General features: G+C 48.8%; 1 protein-coding gene across 2 annotated transcripts in view; it reads right to left on the minus strand.

Moving 5' to 3' along the window:
* The window catches only part of MEIS1 (Meis homeobox 1), a 107457-nt gene extending 101555 nt beyond the window's left edge, over positions 1–5902 (minus strand). The window contains exons 1-5 of one of the 2 annotated variants that reach the window (XM_030945211.1): positions 5019–5902; positions 3187–3413; positions 1520–1661; positions 954–1004; positions 99–149 (exon numbers count right to left, since the gene is read on the minus strand). In XM_030945211.1, the coding sequence (XP_030801071.1) occupies positions 99–149; positions 954–1004; positions 1520–1661; positions 3187–3413; positions 5019–5030 (483 nt within the window). In that variant the 5' untranslated portion in view covers positions 5031–5902. The remainder of the gene's footprint in view (positions 1–98; positions 150–953; positions 1005–1519; positions 1662–3186; positions 3414–5018) is intronic. The other variant, XM_030945212.1, reaches the window with a different exon arrangement.
* Positions 5903–19994: the final 14092 nt, after the last annotated feature.

Raw genomic sequence — 19994 nt, forward strand, 5'->3', positions numbered from 1 at the left:
CCAGAAGCCTGAACTTCAGCAGTACTGAAACAGAGGAGGAAGAAAAGAGGGGGGGGAAGGTAGACAGAAAGAGAGGGAGAGAGAGAGACAAAAATTACCTTCTCTAATTCCAACAGATGAAACCTTAATACTTGTATGGCTTGAATCATCTGCAAAGACACAAACAACACGAGCATTAATCTCATTCCTGGATTTGGGGATATTTCCCACAGCCACCTCGGCCACACTTTGTAGCTTGACTTTTCTCTAGTAGTAAATAAAAAGTTGTTTTGATTTATGGCAATAACACTAAAATTTAATAGCGGTGGCTTTGTGCGCTGTTTAACGAGAAGCGACCTAGAGTTAACAAAAAAAAAATCCCAATTGCAATGAAGCAACTGAATTATACGGATCATAAACATTTCTTAAAAAAAAAAACAACAACCCTCTAAACACCACCATTGGCTCCTCGCTTTGTGAAAGCGGGTACAGGACTCCTACAGTGGAGGCAAAATATTTATCCTTAATGGGGGAAGGAAAGAAAGAGAGAAACGACCTCATTTTCAGTGAATTTGCCACTGGTGCATCTCCAGCCATTGTAATCCTCTCTGTTTCCCATCGAGCTGCTTAAAAGGTGCGTGGAGGGGCTGGTTAGAGTGGAGATGAATCCACCGCTCCTCTTGGGCAGGCAAGCTCACCATCAAGCCTGCCAGCTCCTCTTTGGATGGGGTTTTCCTTTATGTATATCCTTATGGGATTTTTTTACTTCCAAGCAATTACCACACCATGTTTACTTGTAAATATAAAAGTAATCATTGCAACAATTATAATTTTTTTAAATCCACGTGAGAAATTTTCAATTTAGCACCACCAAACCAACTCTCCAGATGACATAGAAGTTTAAAAAAAATAATAAATAAATGGGAAGGGAAGGGAGGGTGGGGGTGGGGAGAGGAAGAAGTGTTAACTCTTACCAAGTTATCCAGTTCAGGATTAGAGGAAAAGAGGGGTTTCTCTGCTCGGATCTGAATGTAAGAAAGGGGGGAAAAAATAATAATAAAAATGATTTGAAATATGGAAGCAGAAAAAGCAGACATTATTATTTCTTGCTTCATTACACTGTCGGGTCCATTATGTAACCTTCCGTGCAAAGCCCTGACTGCTGGATTTAGTACATCAGCCAAACACTTGAGCAAGTGAATCAAATACACTGAAAAATACCTATGGAGCTTCCCCGGCAGAGCCCGTCCCGGCTCCCGGGAGCCGCGCAGCGAAACTCCCGGCCGGGCACAGACCGCTCCACTTTATCCATTTTTTAAGGGGGGTAGTAAATGCCGAGATTTCCTGATTTTTTTTTTCCTCGTGTTTTGTTTTGGTTGGGGTTTTGGGGATTTTTCTGTTTTGGTTTTCTGCCTCTTCCAGTAAGAGAGGGGGGAGGGGGAAACGCGCATCTTTATCTCAACAGAGACTTGTTTTTCTCGATAGGATTTTTTTTCCCTCTTTTTTTTTCTTTTACTGTTTTCAACCCGGTTTTGCTGACCTGTTTGGCGAACACTGCTATGTCTTCATTGAAAGACTCAGAGGAGCAAACATCGCCTCCCGCTACCCCGGGCTCCCTGGGTGTGCATGTAGCTAATTCACATTTCTCAAAAATCAGTGCTAAAAGAGGGAACAGGGGGTGTCTGAAAGAAAATACAATAGTCACACACACAGAGGGGGGGAAAATATCATAACGAAACAAAAAAAAAACCCCCAAACACAACAATAGTTAGTCCCACAGCAGCATGCATGGGGAAGGGGGCACCCACAGAGGGGGCTCCGGCACCCCCCGCCGCCTCCCGCAGCGTCCCGGCCCCTTCCCACAGCCAGCCGGCCGGCAGCCCGGCATCTCCCCGGCCTTTCGGCACTGTCTGGCCGCAGATATTGTTAATACAACCTTAGGACAAGCCAAGAATAAAACCCAAGCCGGTTCCAGCAGCCATTTTGAATTAACTTTCCTTGTCTTTAGGAAAAAAAAAATAGAAAAAATTAAAATCCCTGGGCATACACTTCTGCCTCTCTCATGCTTTTAATTCCCGCTTTCCGCTGGAGGACTTGCTGGGAGTGAAAGGGGAAAAAACAAACCCAAACCAACAGAAAAGCATAAAAAGAAAGAATCCTCATCCAAATGAAAAAAAAAAAAAAGATAGAAGAAAAAGCCCTTAAACCCACCCAACAGACCTCCGACCCACTGGCCAAGCCGGGCTGGCTCCCTACGGCCTGCCCGGCCCTCCGCCCCCGGGGCTCCGCAGCCGCCGGCCCGCGGGGGAAACCAGGTGCTCCTGGGCAATCCCAGCCTGGAAAGCCTCCCCGAGAGAAAGGCAGCGTGGGCATCTGGTTCCCTTGCCCGTTTAATAATTTAAATAAATAAATAAGCGTGGGCGCACACACATGTATATATATGTATATTTATAACAGGGAGTTCATTTTTTTTTTCCTCCCAGGGCTTCATACTTTTTTTTTCCCTTCTGGGTACCGTACACCACCGACTTTTAACCAACCCTTCAGATTTCTAATAAACCGACACAGAAACCGAACTCTATGAATTTTATTTTCCTCCCCCTTCTCCTCACTGTCCTAAGCGTGATTTTTAAAGGCTCTTCAACTTCGCTTCAAACTCCAGCTGGGCAGATACATTTTAAAAGCATCTGTGCCCAGCTCGCAGCGCAACGGCCTAGAAACTGCTTAACAAGTTGCCACATTGAGAAACATTAAATGCTGTCGGATAAAAGATTTTTTTAAAAAAAGAAAACTAAAAGAAAATTTTAAAATAAAAAGTCTTGAGAGAAGCAGATCTTGAGTTCTCTCAGCACATGGAAAGACGAATAAGGTGGAAAGTTGGGCAAAGCTCTCCAAACTCCCCGCTCCAAAACTCCGTGCACAGATTTACCACCGGGCGCAGGTTGTGCCCTGGGAATATTATTTTCCGCCTCCTCCTCCTCCCGCGGTGATGCCTGCCGCCCCTCCAGCAAGCCCCTTTTTCCCCGATCCCACGCGGCTCCCCATAGCCGGGGGGACCCCAACCCTCTCGCCCCCGCCTCCCAAAGCAGTAACAAACTAAGAACGCGGCCCTTTTCCGCGCAGCGCTCCCCATCCCGCCCTTGCCCTCCCCGCGCTGCCCCCCGCTCCATCCCGCGCAGCTTGCGCGGAGCCCTGCGCGGCACCTACCCGTAGATGGCATCTTTATCTCTCTTGAGGGCGTCGTTGACGGAGGCGCCCATGGCGGGGGGCATGGCGTTGGCGTGGGCGGCGTGCGGGTACTGGTGCGAGTGCAGCGGCGGCCCGTGGTTCAGGTGGTGCACGGGTTGCATGGGGCGGGCGCCGTGGGGGTCCCCGTACATGGTGGTGGGGATGCCCACCCCCTCCATGCCGCCGTAGTGGGGCAGCTCGTCGTACTGCGGGGCAGAGAGAGCAGAGAGGCGTCAGGGGGAAGCGGGGGCAGCGGCTCCGCTCCCCTGTCCCCCCCCCGGGGATGAGCCGCGATCCCCCCCGAGCGCGCCCGGGCTCCGCCGCGCCGGCCCTGGGGAGGGAAAGCCGCCCCGGGTCGGGAGCAGAGGGGCTGGGCTGCTCCGGCCCGAAGCCCTCCGAGTCTGGGGCGGAGGAGAAATAACAACAACAACAACAACAATATTATTAATAATAATAAAATAAATAAAAGTGAAAAAAATCCCACCCCAATCCCCATCCCCAAAGTTCCCCAGCCCGCGCCCCCCCACCCACCCCGTGAATGGAAGCGGTTCTCGGAATCCAAATTTCCCTCCGCTAAACTTTTTCCCGCTGATAAGAAGTCAGGTACCTCACCCAGCGAGGATGCAAAAACTTCAGCAGCGGTAAACAAAACCAAACCAAACCAAAAACGAGAAGGAGCGATTTGCGGATTTCCAGCAATTCCACGCGAACACGACTTTTAAAGCCGAAAAGCTGGAAACGTTCGCCCGGGCTCTCGGGATTTTGGGAATGCCTTTTTTTTTTTTTTTTTTAAAGGGTTTTCTTTGTTAAAGATTAAGGACCGAAAGCTACCGCGGTTCCCAGGCAGCGGGGGAAACGGCCACTTTTCATCTATTAAAAGCGAAGGTGTGAATAAACACTTTTAAAGATCCCTGACACTTGCTTGGACAGAAAGAGTAAAAGGCAAGTTGTCAGCAGAGGAACTTTCTTTCCCAACCAGCTCTCGGACGGCGGCAGGCAAATTAGGCAAGAAAACGTCTTTCCAGGGCTTTTCTCCTTCCCCAAATCCCTGTTCACCCGACTACAGCTGATTTTTTTTTTTTCTCAAAACTCCAATTTAGGAGGTAGTTAGAAGAAAAAAAAAAAAAAAAAGAAAAAAAAAAGGGGGATCGCACCCAAAATAGAAACAACAATACACATGGCAGTGAATGCTTGTAACCTCCAATTCAAATTAAAGTCACTTTCTTTCTAAAAGAGTGGGGGGAGTTTGCCCACTGCACTGCACCTTTTGGGACAGAATATATTAAAAAAAAAAAAAAAGAAGAAGGGTGAGTAAAAAAGCAGGTAAAAGAAGAAAAAAAAAGTTGTGCTTACTCCCAGCCAGAACTTATCTTCTTAAAGTGAAGCGGTATATCATCACTAACACAGCAAAATGCTCAGAGACATGCACACATTCAAATATTTCAAGCACTGGTGATTTTAAAAAAGACATTGGTAGGACTAGAGCTAGAAAACCAACAAATAGAGAGGCTCGGACATATTCACTTACATGCCTGCATGTCATTAATGTATAGAAAGCTTGCCTCTTCCCTGAGAGCTCCGGGATGGGGAGTAAAAGAACCAAGAAAATAGCAATATACACAGGTTTTAAGCCTACAAATACAACTGATAAATCCTCCCACTGCAGGACACCGCTTTGTGCCCCTACTCCAAAAAGGAGAAGAAAAAAAAAAAAAAGGAAAAAGAAAAGAAACTTTTTTCGCAGCGCCTCTGTCAGCCACGTTTCAATATTATTTCACATTTGAAATCCATTTTTTTTTAATCATACGTACCCTTTGCGCCATCGGCCTGCTTGCTCCCTTCCTACTTCAACTTCTAATATATCCTCTTTAAGGCCAGTGTGAAAAGAAAGAAACACGAAGTTCCCCCCCCCTCACCCCCAAAAAAAGGCAAAAATCCCTTAGCGTCTCCAGCAATGGAAGCAATCGAGTAAAATCTTCAGCTTGCTGGATCTCAGCGAAGCGATACGGTAACTCAGCATTAAAAAAGGAGAAAAAAATTAGAAGAAAAAAAAACAACTCTCCCTCCTTCCTTCCTTCTTTTTTCTTTCTTTCTTCCCTCTCTCCCTGTCTCTCTCTCTTACTCTCCCCCTCTCGTTTCCAAGACAGCAGCGGGGCGAAAGCAAATATCCTTTCCCCAAATCAGTTTTTTTTTTCTCTTTTTTTTTTTTTTTTTAAAGTGCCCCTCAAACCCAACTACCAAGTCTCATGGCTTTTTGCCACTCCGGCTGTCAATCACAGGCGAGGTTGTCAAGGTGGTGAATGACTGATGATGATCCGCTGCGTGTGCTCCCACCGCGCAGGACACCGCGAATGTTAATTTTCGAGTGCGCTCACCCAAAAAAAAAATAAAAACAAAAAAAAGAAAAAAAAAGAAGAAAAAATTTAGAAAAAAGAAAAAAATTTAAATGGAGGGAGGAGGAGAAGGAGGGGGAAAAATTAAAAATTAAAAAGGCTCTCTAACGCGCCGGCTCTCCTTTTATTATGGTTATTATGATGATGATGATGATGATGGGGGGCCTTTTTTTTCGCTCCTCCTCGGATCGCTCCTAATTCCTCGCCGGCGCCGGCTCGCTCTGCCCCTGCGCGGCCGCCGGGCGAGGCTGGCGGAGGCGGGCCGGGCGCGGGTGCCGTGCGGGGCGGGCGCGGGAGGAAGGGCAGCGGGGCGGGATGGCGGGGGAGGCGGGGGAGGCGCTGCCGCCGCCGCCGCCGCCGCGGTCCGAGCGCTGCCGTCCGTCCACCGCCGCCGCCGCCGCCGCCGCTCCGCCCGAGCGCAGCGCAGCGCCGGGCTGGAGCAGACTGCGGGAACCCGGAAGTAGTGGTGGCCATAACAGGTCGCGTCTTACACAATGCGCTGGGCGGCAGCAACTCCGCCACCGGCGCAGGGGGCGCGCCGCCCGCCCCGCGCCCGCGCAGCGCCGCGGCTTGGACACACCGCCCCCTCCCGGCCCCTGCCCTCCGCGCCCCCCGCGCGCGCGCGGAGGCCGCGTCCGCCCCCCGGCGGCCGCGGGGGCGCTCCCGTCGCCTTTGTCTGGCGGCGCCGCCGCCCCGCGCAGCGCCCGCGCAGCGCCCCGGGGTCGCGCCGCCGCCCGCCCCTCACTTCGCCGCCCGCCTTGCCGGGCGCCCCCCCCGGCGGCTCCCCCGCGGCCGCCGGCCGAGTGAGCTCACCCGGCCCCCGGCCGCCGCCGCCGCGCCGCCGCCGACCAATCAGCGCCGCGCCGCCCCGCGCCGCGCCCCCATTGGTCCGGGCGGGAAGCGGGGCTCGGACCGGCGCGCCGGGGGCGGGGGGGGGGCGCCCCCCGTCCCTGTCCCTGTCCCCGGCCATCCCCATCCTTATTCCCATCCCTATCCCCATCCCCTCCACCGAGCTCCGCCGGCGAGCTGTCCTGCGCGGCGCGATCCCCCCCGCCGGTGCCTCCATCCGCCGAGCCGGGTGTCCGCTCCCTTGCGTTCAAAAGCACAGCCATCCCTCCCCGCAGCCCCGCCGGTCCCCGCCGGCCTGGGAGCGGAGAACTCGCCGTGCCCCTTCCTCCCCTACCTGCGGGCCGGGCTGCGCCGAGCCCCGAGCGGGCACTTGCGGCGACAGCTGCCCCGACACTATCGCATCTTCCGCCCGGGCAGCGGGGCGGGAGATGGAGAGCCCCCGGTACAGCGGTCCCGACTGAGCTGCTGGGGGGAACGGGGGAGTGACGGGGGGGTTCCTCTGGTAAATCCCCTGGGGCAGACGGGACGCTGCTCCGCTGCTGCCGAACCCCCGGGGGCGGTGGGGAGCGGCTCGGCCCCCGCCGCCACGTCTCAAACTTCGGGGAAACGCATTTCGATTCCCCCCTCCCGCCCCTTTTCCGCTAGGACCGGCTTTTTATCCCGGCGAGAGAAATCCAGACCTCTCAGGTAAGAGCCGTTTTCCTGCCCTGACCCGCGCCCACCCGCCCGAGCCACGCGCGTGGGGTTCATTTCTCTGGCCATTTCCCCGGGGAAAGGCGCTCGGTAACGATTCCCCATCGCAGCGGTCCCTTGCAGGGGGTGGCTGTGACCCAGCTCCCAGGGACGCATTTCCTCCTCTTCCCATCCTCTTTTCCTCCCCCCCCCCCCCACCATGAAAAAAAAAAAAAGGAAACAAAAAAACCCCCAAAAGACCCCTTTTCAGCGTCTCCACTAGGCCTTTATGAGCTTAATTCAGCGCAACTCAGACCGAAACACTTTTACAATGTAATTACAGCCCTACAAATTGTTTGCCCAAACCTCATCCTGGATAAGGATTTTACAATTAGCAAACAGTTATTACACTTAGGGCTCGCTGTGAGGAACTACTCAGCTCGCCTCTCCGCCTGTGAGAGGCCGGCCAGAAAAAAGAAAGAAAACTAAAAAAAAAAAAAAAAAGAGGGTTAATCCGGACAGCAATTAATCATCTATTAAACGGGAAAAAGTAAACGGCCAACTCCGCGCTATCCCGGTAAACTCCTGCCGCGGCGGATGCGCTGCGCTGCAGCGGGACCCGCGCAGCATCTCGCCCAGCCGCCTTTTTGGGAAAACAACTCTGTTTGGGGTTTTTTGTTGGTTTTTTTTTTTTTTTTTTAATTCCTCCAAAAACTTGCTGGTTTGCGGGAATCTAATTAAGCTTGTCCATCGCCTGGTGGAAAGGGTGAGGGGCAGGGGGAAATACGAAGAGGAGGGAAAAGGGTAAGGAAAGAGCGAGGGGGTCTGGCGGGTGCGGCGGGCCGGGCAGCGGCCTCGCTGCGGAGCGCGGAGCGCTGCGCCCTCCTACGCGCTGCGGAGCGGCCCCCCCAGACCGCGCTGGGCCTTTGGCGAAGGGATCCACCGAGCTGAGGCAAAAAAAGGCGTCTGGGGAGCAAGGAAGCCTCCTCCACAAGGTGGAATCTGGGTCCATTTGCTTATCGGATAATAAATGAGGCTTTTAATCAGGCTGAATTTCCCAGCTTAAGGAAAGAATTAGTCATACCTAGGAACAATCAAATGGTTTCTCGCTGGCTTCCCTGCCGCCTTCCTAGCAGGGATTGGTGGGGGGGAGCGGGGGGAGAATTAGCATCTAAGTGTGCTCTTTCACCATTAATACTGAAATTTGGAAACTGAAATAGGAACAAGCAGAAGAGTGAAACAAACAAGAAACCGCAGAAGAAAGCATTGGAAAGGCGGCCGGGAGATAATCCAGGAATGCTTCAGATAAGGAAGGGGGGGGGACTATACGTGAGGAGATACCCGAAAAGTCAGAGCCTGATGGAACGGCTGAAAGAGGGACGGGGGGTGGGGGGGAAACCCGCACTTGTTTAGAGCCTATTAAAGGTCACATCGGGCTGGGGGGTGGGGTGCGGGTGATGATAAAAGGAGTTTAAGAACGAAGGGTTTAAGCGCGCAGATGAAGCGCAGCGCCAGGATTTGGGGGGTTTGTTTACTGGCTCCCGATGCAGAAAACAAAAGAGCTGCGGGTCCGTGCGGAAAGTGAGCCCGGGGTCAGCCGGGGCTGCCCTGCGCCCACCGCGGCACAGCTCGGGCCCTGGGTGCCGCGGCCGCCCGGGAGTCCGCCGGGAGCCCGCGGGGACCGGGGAACGGGAGCTGCCCGCTCCCCCACGGCCGGGCCTGACGCTTGCAGAAGTTATGGAGGGGTTTGATTAATTAAACGGAGGGCTTCATAAAATATTTCCTAATAAAATTTACGGTTGTCTTAAAAGTTTCCAACAGAGCTATCTTTTTTTTTTTTTCCTTAAATAAAATTAACTGGGAAATGAGTTACTGGCCGGAATTTTCGAGACTTCAACGGTGACAGCAGTGCCGGCGGCGGGAGTGAAGGCACCCGCACACAAAAGGAGTCTTTCAGGGACAAAAGTTGCGACGGCTGCCAGGTTTTCCCCGCGGTGGCACCTCGGGGTAGCCCGGGCAAGGCAGCGCAGAGCTGACCTGAGCCTTGTACTTCCTATTTCACATTACAAATAGAGCATTCCAGCCCAAAATCGGTAGACTAACCCCTGAGCAGGTAACACCATCGTGTTTGGGTTGTCGAAGGGTTTTTTCTTGCACGATTTGGGTTATACAATTTCATTTGGGTTAATTTGGAAACGCTGCTCCGCGCCGGGGTTCGCGAAGATCCCTGCCTTTAGCCCATTCGCCCCCCGGCACTCCTGTATTCCCTGCCTATGCCAAACCCTCTTTCTTTCCTGTCGATATTCCTATACTTCTCGTTGAATTAAATAATAATAAAAGAAATTGCTGAATAAAACTGTGGCTGCTTAATTAAAAAAAAAAGAAAGAAAGAAAAAAAAAAAAAGAAAAGAAAAGCCTCTGGGCTGCTCTGCATCCCAAGGATTGAGCTGTTGTGCCGTCTACTGGGAGACGGAAAAACTACAGCCAGAAACGCTTCCAAATTTTCTGCGAGAGAAAAGTCCAGTTTTCGGCAATTTGAAGGGGTCGGAGAAGCCCAGCTCCTCAGTAGAAGAATAGCGACCCGAGACAGAAAAGTCGTAGAGGCACTTATTTTTTTCCTTAGGCTACATCTGTATAATTGCATAAAAACTCCACTCTTAAGTGTTTAGGATTTTACTGACTGCAGACCGTGGAGCAATGATATGGTGAAGATGGTTTGAGTTTACCCGTGAGAGGCAGTTGGACATTGGCTAAATATGCAGGAAAGAGGAATTTTATTTTTTTATGAAAGGGAAAATATTTGCGGATGGTTTAAAAACTTCTCTCCCCGCGACCAGCCGGCTGCAGCCTGCGGGCAGAGGGAGATCCCAAATGGGGCAGCTCCCACCCCGATGATGCTCTCGGAGGGCAGCGGAGGCGATCACTTTGATGCCAGTCCTTGGTGGAGCAGCAGGAGGGGAGTTTACACCGGCCCAGCGTTAGTCTCGGTTTAGAGGAAGCCCTGACGTTGCTGTTCTAAGTTCCCGAACCTTTGCCCGTGCCCGAGCCGCCGGTGCTCCTAGGCAGATGTAGCCTGGCTGGGTAATTTCCCTCTCCCCTCTCCCTGCCCACTTGCTTCTCCGCTCCCGTGGCGCCTGGAATGCTCTCCTCAAAAATACAAAGCGCAAGAAGAGATTTTAAAAAGAGAGGGGGGAAAGCTTTTGGGTTTTTGGGGTTTTTTTTGTTTAAAAAAACCCCAAACCCCAAACTTCTAACATGAACCCTTGACTTTTATGAGGCGAGAACCGCAGAGGGGCTGTGAAATGCAAAGTCTTTGTCGTATTTACAGGCAGTGTCAGCAGCCGACTGGACACGCAGATAAAAATCTAGTGGTCTATGTGAACTCCAAGGAATGTTTTAAAGCAAGGATCTCTAAGTGCCTATTCTCAGTCCACACTTATGCCCGCACGTAGCCTACAAAGACGGAGACACCCACGTAGCCGAACAATAGTGGGGATTTCTTTTAATAGGTTAAATGAAGGTATAGGGAAATCCTCCTGCCACTTGTGGCACACCAGCTCCGACTGCTCTTTGCCTTCAGAGCCACTTGCTAGAGTTCAACAGAGGGTGACATTAGCCTAAAATATTCGATATTTTTTCTTTTGAAGACTTTTCCCACTGCTTCTGGGCTAAATTCAGCTCCCAGTTCATCTCTGCGGGTAAAATTGCTGTCTTTGAAAGAAACAAAAATCTGTCTGATCTTTTTAGTTTTATTTTATTTTATTTTAATCAAGAAAGTATTACAGATACTTTCCTCAGCGTGCATAAACCAGAAATTAAATGATTGCACGTCCCTGGTGTAAGAAGTCGAAGGACACCTTCTAAAAAGTTGAACGAAGTATTTTACCCTTTCAAATGAGACTAAAAAAACTTGCAACATTGTACAAGAAGCAAATTAGCGAGTAACAAAATAAAACCTCAATTTGAAGCGACATAGAATTGAATATTTGTGTCTGACAGTACCTCGGCTGAACTAGAGCAAAGCGGAGTTTTGTCAGAGCTTTTCGATTTGATGTTTCCCCCCAAACTAATTTTCACTATTACTCCATTTCTATTACCTAAGTCCATCTGCAGCTCGGCTAATGAGCGCATTTACTGCATTAGTTCGGCGTGCCTCTGATGCCGGTCGCAGAGGATGGGCACTCATCAGAGCGGGGATCTGGGGCTATTCAGCCCGGTGGGATGGGAGGGAACCCGGGGCTCTCTGCAGGCTCGGAACTCTCGGAGGGGGCTTCGCGCAAACGATACCATCTAGGAAAAATCGAGCGCAAATTAATTACGCTTTATAAATCAGAAAAACAAAGGAAAATAAGAAGCAAAGCCCCGTGCCCGGGAGCGCGGCGCGGGACGCTCCCGGGATCCCCAGCCCCACGAGCCCGACGGCGGCGGGCACCGACCTGTGCCTGGGCTGCGAGGGGCTGGGGAGGCAGGGGAGCGTGTCAGGGTCCCTGCGGCCCCCGTCCCGAGAGTTCCCAGCTGCCCGTGGTTCCCCCCGGACAGCTCCGACCGCTGCTATCTGCATCAGGGGGTGTATTATCACAGGCTTTTGCATAATTGCATATTGACTTTACTAAATGGATCTGCGGAGCTATTTAAACATCCCTCTCTTCCACCCGCAAACAATTCTCTCGGCAAGAAAGAAAAAAATGCGGGAGTGGGGGGAGCTGCAAAAGAGCTTCCAATTGCTCTTGCTCCTTCATTTTGCAGCGTTTCTTTGGGCACAAGAGGCTCAACTCTAAGTACTTTGGATCCAATTTGGTGCGCAAGGGGGCAGGGAAGCAGAGAGGATCTGCAGCAGCGTGGGTGACAGCAGGATGGGTAGCCGTCACCCACGCTGGGGTCTGAGAGGCGGGTGCATGGATATACGTGTCTCTTTGAACTCCCGTGGACAATTTCTGGCCAGCTATGATGGCTGTGAGAAAAGCCTCTATGGGGACGTGTGTGTGCATGCACAACGAAGGACTGCTCTAAGGACAACTTAGGGAAAGCCCTCCTTGTTAAAAAAAACTCCTTTTTAAAACCTCCCTTAGGGCAGGGGAACTCAAACGTGGCACTCCTCTTTCCCGACACCTCCCCACTCACAGCAGTGCCCCACAAGCCATATCAGCCCCAAACCAGAAAGCTGGGCTTTGCCTCAGAATAGGTGTGCTCATCCCATTGTCACTCCTCTCCAACCTGCAGTGGCAGCTGCCCTCACCCTTGAGCCTTGTAGGGGAAGGCGGCCTCCTCCCTCACCAAGGCTGGGTTCCCAAGGCAGCAGCTGTGAGAAGCAGGCAGGGAAGGGGGGAAAAAATTGAAGGAGAGAAGGAGGGGAATCGGGGAGGGAGGCAGTGAAAGCTGCACTTTCCTCCAAGCAGAGCAAGCATCCCCTCGGAGGGGCCCCACACCCAGGAGCTGCCTCCCGAGCCCTGGGCCTCCCACAAGGCAGCAGCAGCATCTCCCCCTCCGCAGCCCTGCAGCCACGGAGGCGGCAGCCTCTCATCCTGGCTTGGCCCCTGAATTCTCCATGCTGGTCTTGCAGGTCTGCAGTGAGGGGACAGGATGCACAGGGACTGGGCCAGGCCCAGGCACTGGTTACAGACAAGAAACTCCAGCGGTCTGGGGATTCTGAGCATCCTTCATAATGGCATGATGGTAAAAGTCACTTTCTGTGGCTTGGTTAAAGGGTTCATATGAAAGGTCTGCTGGGATCTGCAGCTCTCAAGAGGAAACTGCAGTCAGAATAATCCACTAAGATTTATTAAGAGAATGTTTGCTTCCAGTTTACCATACTAGGGCTCTATTTTTACCTTGGGGATGCTAGCTTTGCTTGAAAAGCCATAATTACACTTTGAAAAAATGCTTTCCTGCTCTTATCCTCAACTTAGTTGTGGAAAGAAGACATGAAGTCAGGTAGACATCCAGAGTTTGGAAAGTACTTTTTATGTGGAACCAAAGAAACATCTCATAGAATCATCAACTCAGCTCTCCTGCAATGATATTTCCTCGCATTTATCAGAATTTAGATCAATTGAGTACTCTCTCTTTTAGCTAAGAGGGCTTTGAGAAGGACTATCACACATTCAACATTTAAGTTCAGATTTCTAAAGATATTTTGTCTCTTCTCTCAACACAACAGTGATCACAGTACATTGCAAATTTGGCACCTAATTTCTGCAAGAGATATAGACCATCTTCAGTGAACTCAGGTCATTAATTCCCACTTTAGGAGCTGCCTACCATCCAACTCTTATTGCAAGTCACTGGGATTAAGTTCCTAAGTCACATTTTGAGAAGGGCTGTATCTGAAGGCAGATATGCATCACAGCACACATAGACATGACCAAAGTAGCTCTGAATCCCACTGTGGTGGAGCTAATTAAAGCATGTCAGAAGGCTCTACCCACCCAAGCGGTTCCCCGGGGATTTTGGGGACGCTGAATTCTTTGCCTCACCCCTCTTCTTGCCTCAAAATACTACTTTTATGGCTGTGCAGATGCAAACATGATCAGAACAGAGTCAAGTTTATGAGGTACCATGCAGATGCACTAAACTGTTTACCACTTCAGTCCCCCTCTCCATTTCTAACATCCCTTTCAGTTTGATCTTCTTCAAGTGCATCCCCGGAAACAGGACCACTCACCCAAATAATATGCGACAGCTCGTGGTTTAGGGGGTGCCACTGGAGCAGCTGAACATCTTATGAGCATATGTGCTTGCCAGGAAATCCTCATTCCATGACAGAACACTTGAAATACAGAAAGTTTTCAAGGGCCTCAGCCAAAAAAACGTGATGGTGCAAGAAGCAAAGGCGAGATGCTTTGTCTCTTGGGCCTCTGCTGGAAGACAAGCTGTTCCCACCCCTCTCTTCATTAACTCTTAAACTTTTTTAAACTCAGAAACTTTGGACCTTACCCAGATCTCTCCCCCCCACAGAATATCTTGCTTTAAATTATTTTTCCAATATCATCCAAGATCATATTTTTCCTTTTATGTTTCCAAGTTGATGTTTATTATAGTTGTCTACACTGCTGATCAGTTGTAACCCTTTCTATTATTTTCCTGTCCTTGCCACTATTTGAAACACTTCTTACTTGGATCACCTTCAAATTCTATTACTGTACTGCTCACCTCATTTTTGTACCAAGCCCATTCTACCTAACATTTATTGCCACCAAACTTGAGGACACAGCTGGTCCCTCTCCTCTGCTGCACAGCACCACCAGATCCACTTTTTATTCCATTCTTTTCCATACACAGTTTGCCTCTCTGCTGATGAAGTGACCCTTGCTGGGTTTAGCCAGTGCCAGCCACATTGTCCTTACCATTAGTGTAACATTTCTAGTTATTCTTGCTTCTTCCCAAAGCCTTTGAAGTTGTGTAGAGACAATTTGATTCATTAGTACACTCAGCCTTGCAGTAACTCAAGCTCCTGCTTTAGTTTCTCTATTAGAAGCACATGTTGGGTCTGTAACTTGAGGGAAAGCTCCACCCTCTGACTTCCCCATACAGTTCAAATTCTGCTCTGCCTCACTGAACTCGAAGGACTGGTGGCTTTCTGCCTGGGGTTTCCATACCTGGGAACGCCACCTCCTCCTCTTTCTCCCTCCCTACTGGTATGACAACTTATGAGCAATATGCTTTCTCTTTCTGAGTGTCTCCACGCTAGAGACTTTTGCAGCAGTTCCATGTATTCGCAGGTCTCTTCACATTTTTTTTCGGAAGAGCTGCAATTATCCCAAATATTTCCTTACTGGCATCATGTAGTCTGAGATCCATCAGCAGCACTTCACTAGACATCCTTATGTCACCTTCACTGTCCTTGTTGGGTCAGGAGATAGGTAACCACCTCACTTCTTCTCCTGGCCATTGGGATGCAGGGCCAGGCTCCTCCTTGAGGGGCCACTTGAAAGAATCTCTTGCCTTCTTGACTCAGGTGACCCCTCCCAGAGCTATGTGCCACATAGTACTCTCCAAAAGTGGCAGTGCTGGCACCAAGAATATAAAGTGTGGCTTGACACACATTCCCTGGTCTACTGGTCTGCCCTGCTGCTGTGCTATGTCCCACAGAGGGTTTTCACCTCCACTGATTCCTTTTTCACTGCCCAATGGGTTTGTGAGTTCCTTCAAACACACGCCAAGACCATCACAAACAACCACTAGCTCTCAGAGGAACTTTACCTCATAAATGTGTTAAAAACCCCTTGTGTTTCAAGTAAGAGACCTCCTAAGAAACTCCATCAAGGGACCACTTGCTGCTCTGGGCATGTAGTTTATTCCATTCCCTCTTTCCACTTTCCAATGCTTTTCATAAAGTTCTTTTTACCTGCCTGTCTCTTAATATAGATTTTGTTTAGGATGCCAAGCCAGTCTGCCTCATGTTTTCCCTTGGATCTGTTCCCTGCTTCTAGCCAAGGTTGCCTGTGGATCCTGCTTTGAAGTTCTTCTGTGACACATTTTCTGCCACTGTTGACTCTTCCCTTGGCTGACATCACCTAGGGGGTCCCTCTCCAGCAGGCTGAGAATCACACTGCTTCTTTGATCAAAATGAAATCCATTTACAAGTGCCCAATGAGCTGGCACAAACAGATCCACAGGTTTCTTGACAAAACTAGCTGACATAAAAATTTGCCAGTTTTAACTTCAGTTGAATTCTTAACCTAGCTAAGGTGAACCCAGAATTAAAAAAAGAAAGAAAGAAAGAAAGAAAAATTTATTTTACGAGCACTTTCTGTTTGTTTAGCTCAAATTATCCCTCATCATCAAAATTGATGTTGAAATCAGGTTAAATCAAAGTGTCCATACAGCAGTTTATCTCTGTATTTTAGACACTGAACCTAAAATTACACTTCAAATAATTTTTATGCTTGGAAAAGGCCTTTTTCTAGAGACCAGCTGGGCCCTGATTATGAATGGTGCTCAGCTCCAGCAGGTCTGGGTGAAGAGAGTAGAAGCAGATGGATCTCAGTGATGCTGGAAATGAGACTCAGTCTCAGCACCTATGGCAATTCAGCCTGCACATCCTCCAACCCCCAACAAAACCCAGCTCTCATGGCTGCTCCAAGGAGATGAAGTGGGCAATCTTTATGTTAGAAAAGTTCATTTTTCTTTATGATTATATCTTGAGACTCTGTGTGTGTTTGTGAAATTATTTTCCTGAACCCAATAAGCACAGCAGTTGTCTAGCATAAAAATGAGGGGTTTCAGCCCAAAACTTTATCTCCACGTTACTAAGTTTTTCCCTTTCATGTACTTATAACTATTGATGGGTGTGTCAATTCATCTTCAAAGGAAGGAAGGAAGGAAAGTAGGAGGAGAGTTTTTGCAGCCAGCTGACTTTGTGCAATCCATGTTTTCTTTAAAACTTCAAGTCCTCCCACAAGGAGGACTATTCCAACCTCAGACAAGCTGTGGAAAACAGTTTGAAATAATATACATTTGAATACATATGTGCTCAGTTCTTCACTTCACCATTTCCCAAGAGGTTTGCTGTGGTATCCTGAATCCATGTGCATGCCAGATGTGCACTGGCACTTGTCCCCATGCCACCGTCCTCCTTCCTATGCAAGGTCATCCATCACCCCATCAGCTTCTCACCTGCAGGAGGAGATAACCTGAATTTATTTTGATACTGTCTTTTTTTTTTATGGCTTTCTTTGCTGTGGAGCCTATAACTCAGTTTTGCTTTCATAAAGAGTTAACCCCAGAGGGGGAAGCTATGAAACAATCCCTGGAGGTATTTGACTGTATTGACACAGTGGCCAGGTTTTAATATGCAGGTTTTCTTTTTCCCCCAAGACCCAGAGAAATGATGGGTTATCAAATACCACTGGGATCACTGGTAGAACTATTCTCTTGACAAAAAGAGGATGCCAGCTTTCATGGTGGGAAGAAAGGTCTGGAATAAAGAGAATTTGAGCTCCAGCATCATGAGGCGTCAGATAATCAACCTGGTCCCTTTACTTTGACACCCCGTGGGATCTTATTCCCAGGCTGGTTTTATGTCAGCACAGGGACACAAAGGCAGAATTTATGTTCACTAGTGTGCATTAACTCCTGTCCTAACCAGTACTAATTACCGCTAATTATGTGGGACAGTGTTAATTCTTTTAGCAGCATTATCGCTGGCCTTACACTTCTGAAAGTGCCTTTGGGTGAGGCAGCTCACTTTGAAGAGATATTTATGTGGGGAATAAATATAGAGTAGCTAATACACTGTAAATTTACATCACTGGATAGCAGGCTTTAAAGGAGGTCTTTGGGCACAAAGACAGACAAACTCTTGAGTAAGAACTACTCAATAGAAAAGGTGGCAGGATCACCCTGTGTGATCTTGGGAAAGTAATTTTGATCTGGCATTTCTTTTCTGAAAAATTGGAAAAATAATATGTCCCTAACCCTCTCAAGGGTGTAATATTTATTTTCTCTGCCTTGCCAATCATTCTCTTTGCTTTTAAAAAATATTCTCCAAACCCTAATTGTATTTATGTGTTTGCAGTATAAGACATAAAAGACATAAACCCATCATATTTTTCTATACTGTATTTTCCCCATTGTGCTGTACTGTTAACACCAGCACTTTGCTGTGCAGAGGCTTGGCTATTTGCTGAAAGGATGAATTAAGATACCTAAAGTGCTTCAGCATCTTGGCTGAGTGGCACTGCAGAGCTGGAAGGTATCATTAGGCCAAATGGCTCTTTTCTGCAGGAGTGAGAAGCCCAGATATTTTTCAGAGGATTGAGGAAATGGACTTCACGGTCCTCTGCGACCTCCCTCCTGCAAATATAGGGCAGGAGGCCACAGCTTTGAATCACAAAAGTCTCTTCACTCCCTTCAGCTTGGGTATTTCTCTCCTGACTGGGATGTCAGTATTCATCCTGGGAAGTCAGGAGGCATCAGATGACCCCAGTCCACCCCGGCATCAGCATCTCTGCAGTTTAGCTTCGTATTTCTCCTTCCAGAGTCTGCACAGTCACCATGAATACTCAGCAACATGGTTCTGGATGATTGTGTTGATGTGGCTGTCTCCTTCAGCAAGGGCACTAAGGCTTTGCTGTCAGACCATTATTGTCCAGTCTCTTTGACTCCAAAAAGTGGCTGGTCCCACCAGTCCATCAGGTCCATGGAGAAAGATCCCAAAAATCATCTCAAGGTGTCCTGCCAGGCAGCAGAGCTGCTGCTTCTCCGCATAACCAGTGTGCACATCAAGCCAGGCCATCTCTGCCTGTGGGGGGTTCCCATCTTTGGGAGGACCCTTGCCTTCAGGTCCCTCCTGCAGTGTCACGGGCAGTCGGTGACATTTGTTCAGCCTCTCCCACCACTGGCATGTCATTGCTTTTCCCCTGTTACTGAGCAGGCAGATGTCACAGCGCAGTGCCTGAGTCTGCTCCTGCAGTGTTGGGGCACTGATGATCTCTGGGGCTTCAGGGATGATCTTCTTAAGACACCCTGAAGAGATGCTTCTCCCCTTCCAGAAGCAGTAGGCTGGGACACCCATTCCACTCACCACACTGGAAATAACTATTCCAGCCTTTTTTGCTGCTCATGAAGAAATGCCCTTGTCAGGCTTGGAGGGCTCTAACCTTAGGCAGGGTGCATCTTCCCCCAGGCTGCTTTCTCCAGGACCCGTGTATTATATTTGGAGTGGGTTTCATCCTTTCCCTGACCATTTGGCTATTTCAAATCTTTGTTCTGAGTGTTTTTCTCAGCATTATGTCCAGTAAACTGGAATAAGAATGTACCTCAAATGGCTTTTTAAATAAGTTATCTTTATATCTGCAGACGGATGCCAAGGTTCTTGACCCTGAATAAAGCAATTTTCCATCGGCTTTTATGGTTTTTAGGTGAAAGAACAGGAGTCCTGATTGTCCAAATACAGCAATACAGAAATATGCATCAGTGCTGGGCCTGGACATTGGGCTGTCTCCTCCTCTGCCTTTCCCGACTCCTTTTACAAATAAGAGGCAAGATTTGGCCTTTGCAATCAAAATGAACTTTTGCACTCACTTCTCTCTCAATTCTTAAATTTTAGACTTAATTAAAAAAAGAAAAAAATAAAGGGAGGGAGACTGCACTTTCAGCAAGTTATTTTCCTTTTCCACTTTTCCCTGTTTGCGTATGATGCTTTCTCACAGAATTTCCCCGCAAATCAACACCTGAAAAGGCTCAGGCAAGGGCAACAGGACAGCTTATCCTCTCATTTCCCCCAGTTTTAAGTCACTTACAAATGTAGTGACTTGATTTATGGAGCTGTAAGGAGTGGGACCAACCTCTGTCCTTCCCTACTCCCTGCTGTAGAGCCAGGGAGAGACAAGCAGCTTCCGAGAGGTTTGTTGGTTTGTGCTCATCAACAGCAGCTGTCAGACAGCTCTCACTGAGGCTCCTCATCCTTTCAAAACCATCACAGCTTTCTACTTCACATAGAAATATGCAGCAGCTCCACTTGCATAAAACCTGCATGAATAAAAATTTAATCTAGGGCTATCACTGCTCTAACAGCAATAATTTCTCTTAAAGGCTCAATACAAAGAATACTGAATACTGTCTATAAATAAGATTGTATTTAATAGGGGAGAGAAGCAATTTAATAAGCTTACTAGTAAAATCTTCTCTGCCACTTTCATCCCCAATATAGGTCTTTTTTCCAGAGCAAAACTGGCTTGTTACAAGGAAAACTTGGGCCCTAGTAAACTGTGATTTTTTAAGGTGAAGTCATTCAATTCAAGCTTTCCTTTCCAAAAGGAAGAGGAAAAATATCTACTTAAAGGAAACATTAGTTAATCAGAGGACATTCCTTTCATAATAGAAGCTTCTAGGGGATTTAAAAGCACATTCTAATTATAATAGTTCCCTAAT

Source organism: Camarhynchus parvulus, chromosome 3 (genome assembly GCF_901933205.1).
Source record: "Camarhynchus parvulus chromosome 3, STF_HiC, whole genome shotgun sequence".
Taxonomy (NCBI): domain Eukaryota; kingdom Metazoa; phylum Chordata; class Aves; order Passeriformes; family Thraupidae; genus Camarhynchus; species Camarhynchus parvulus.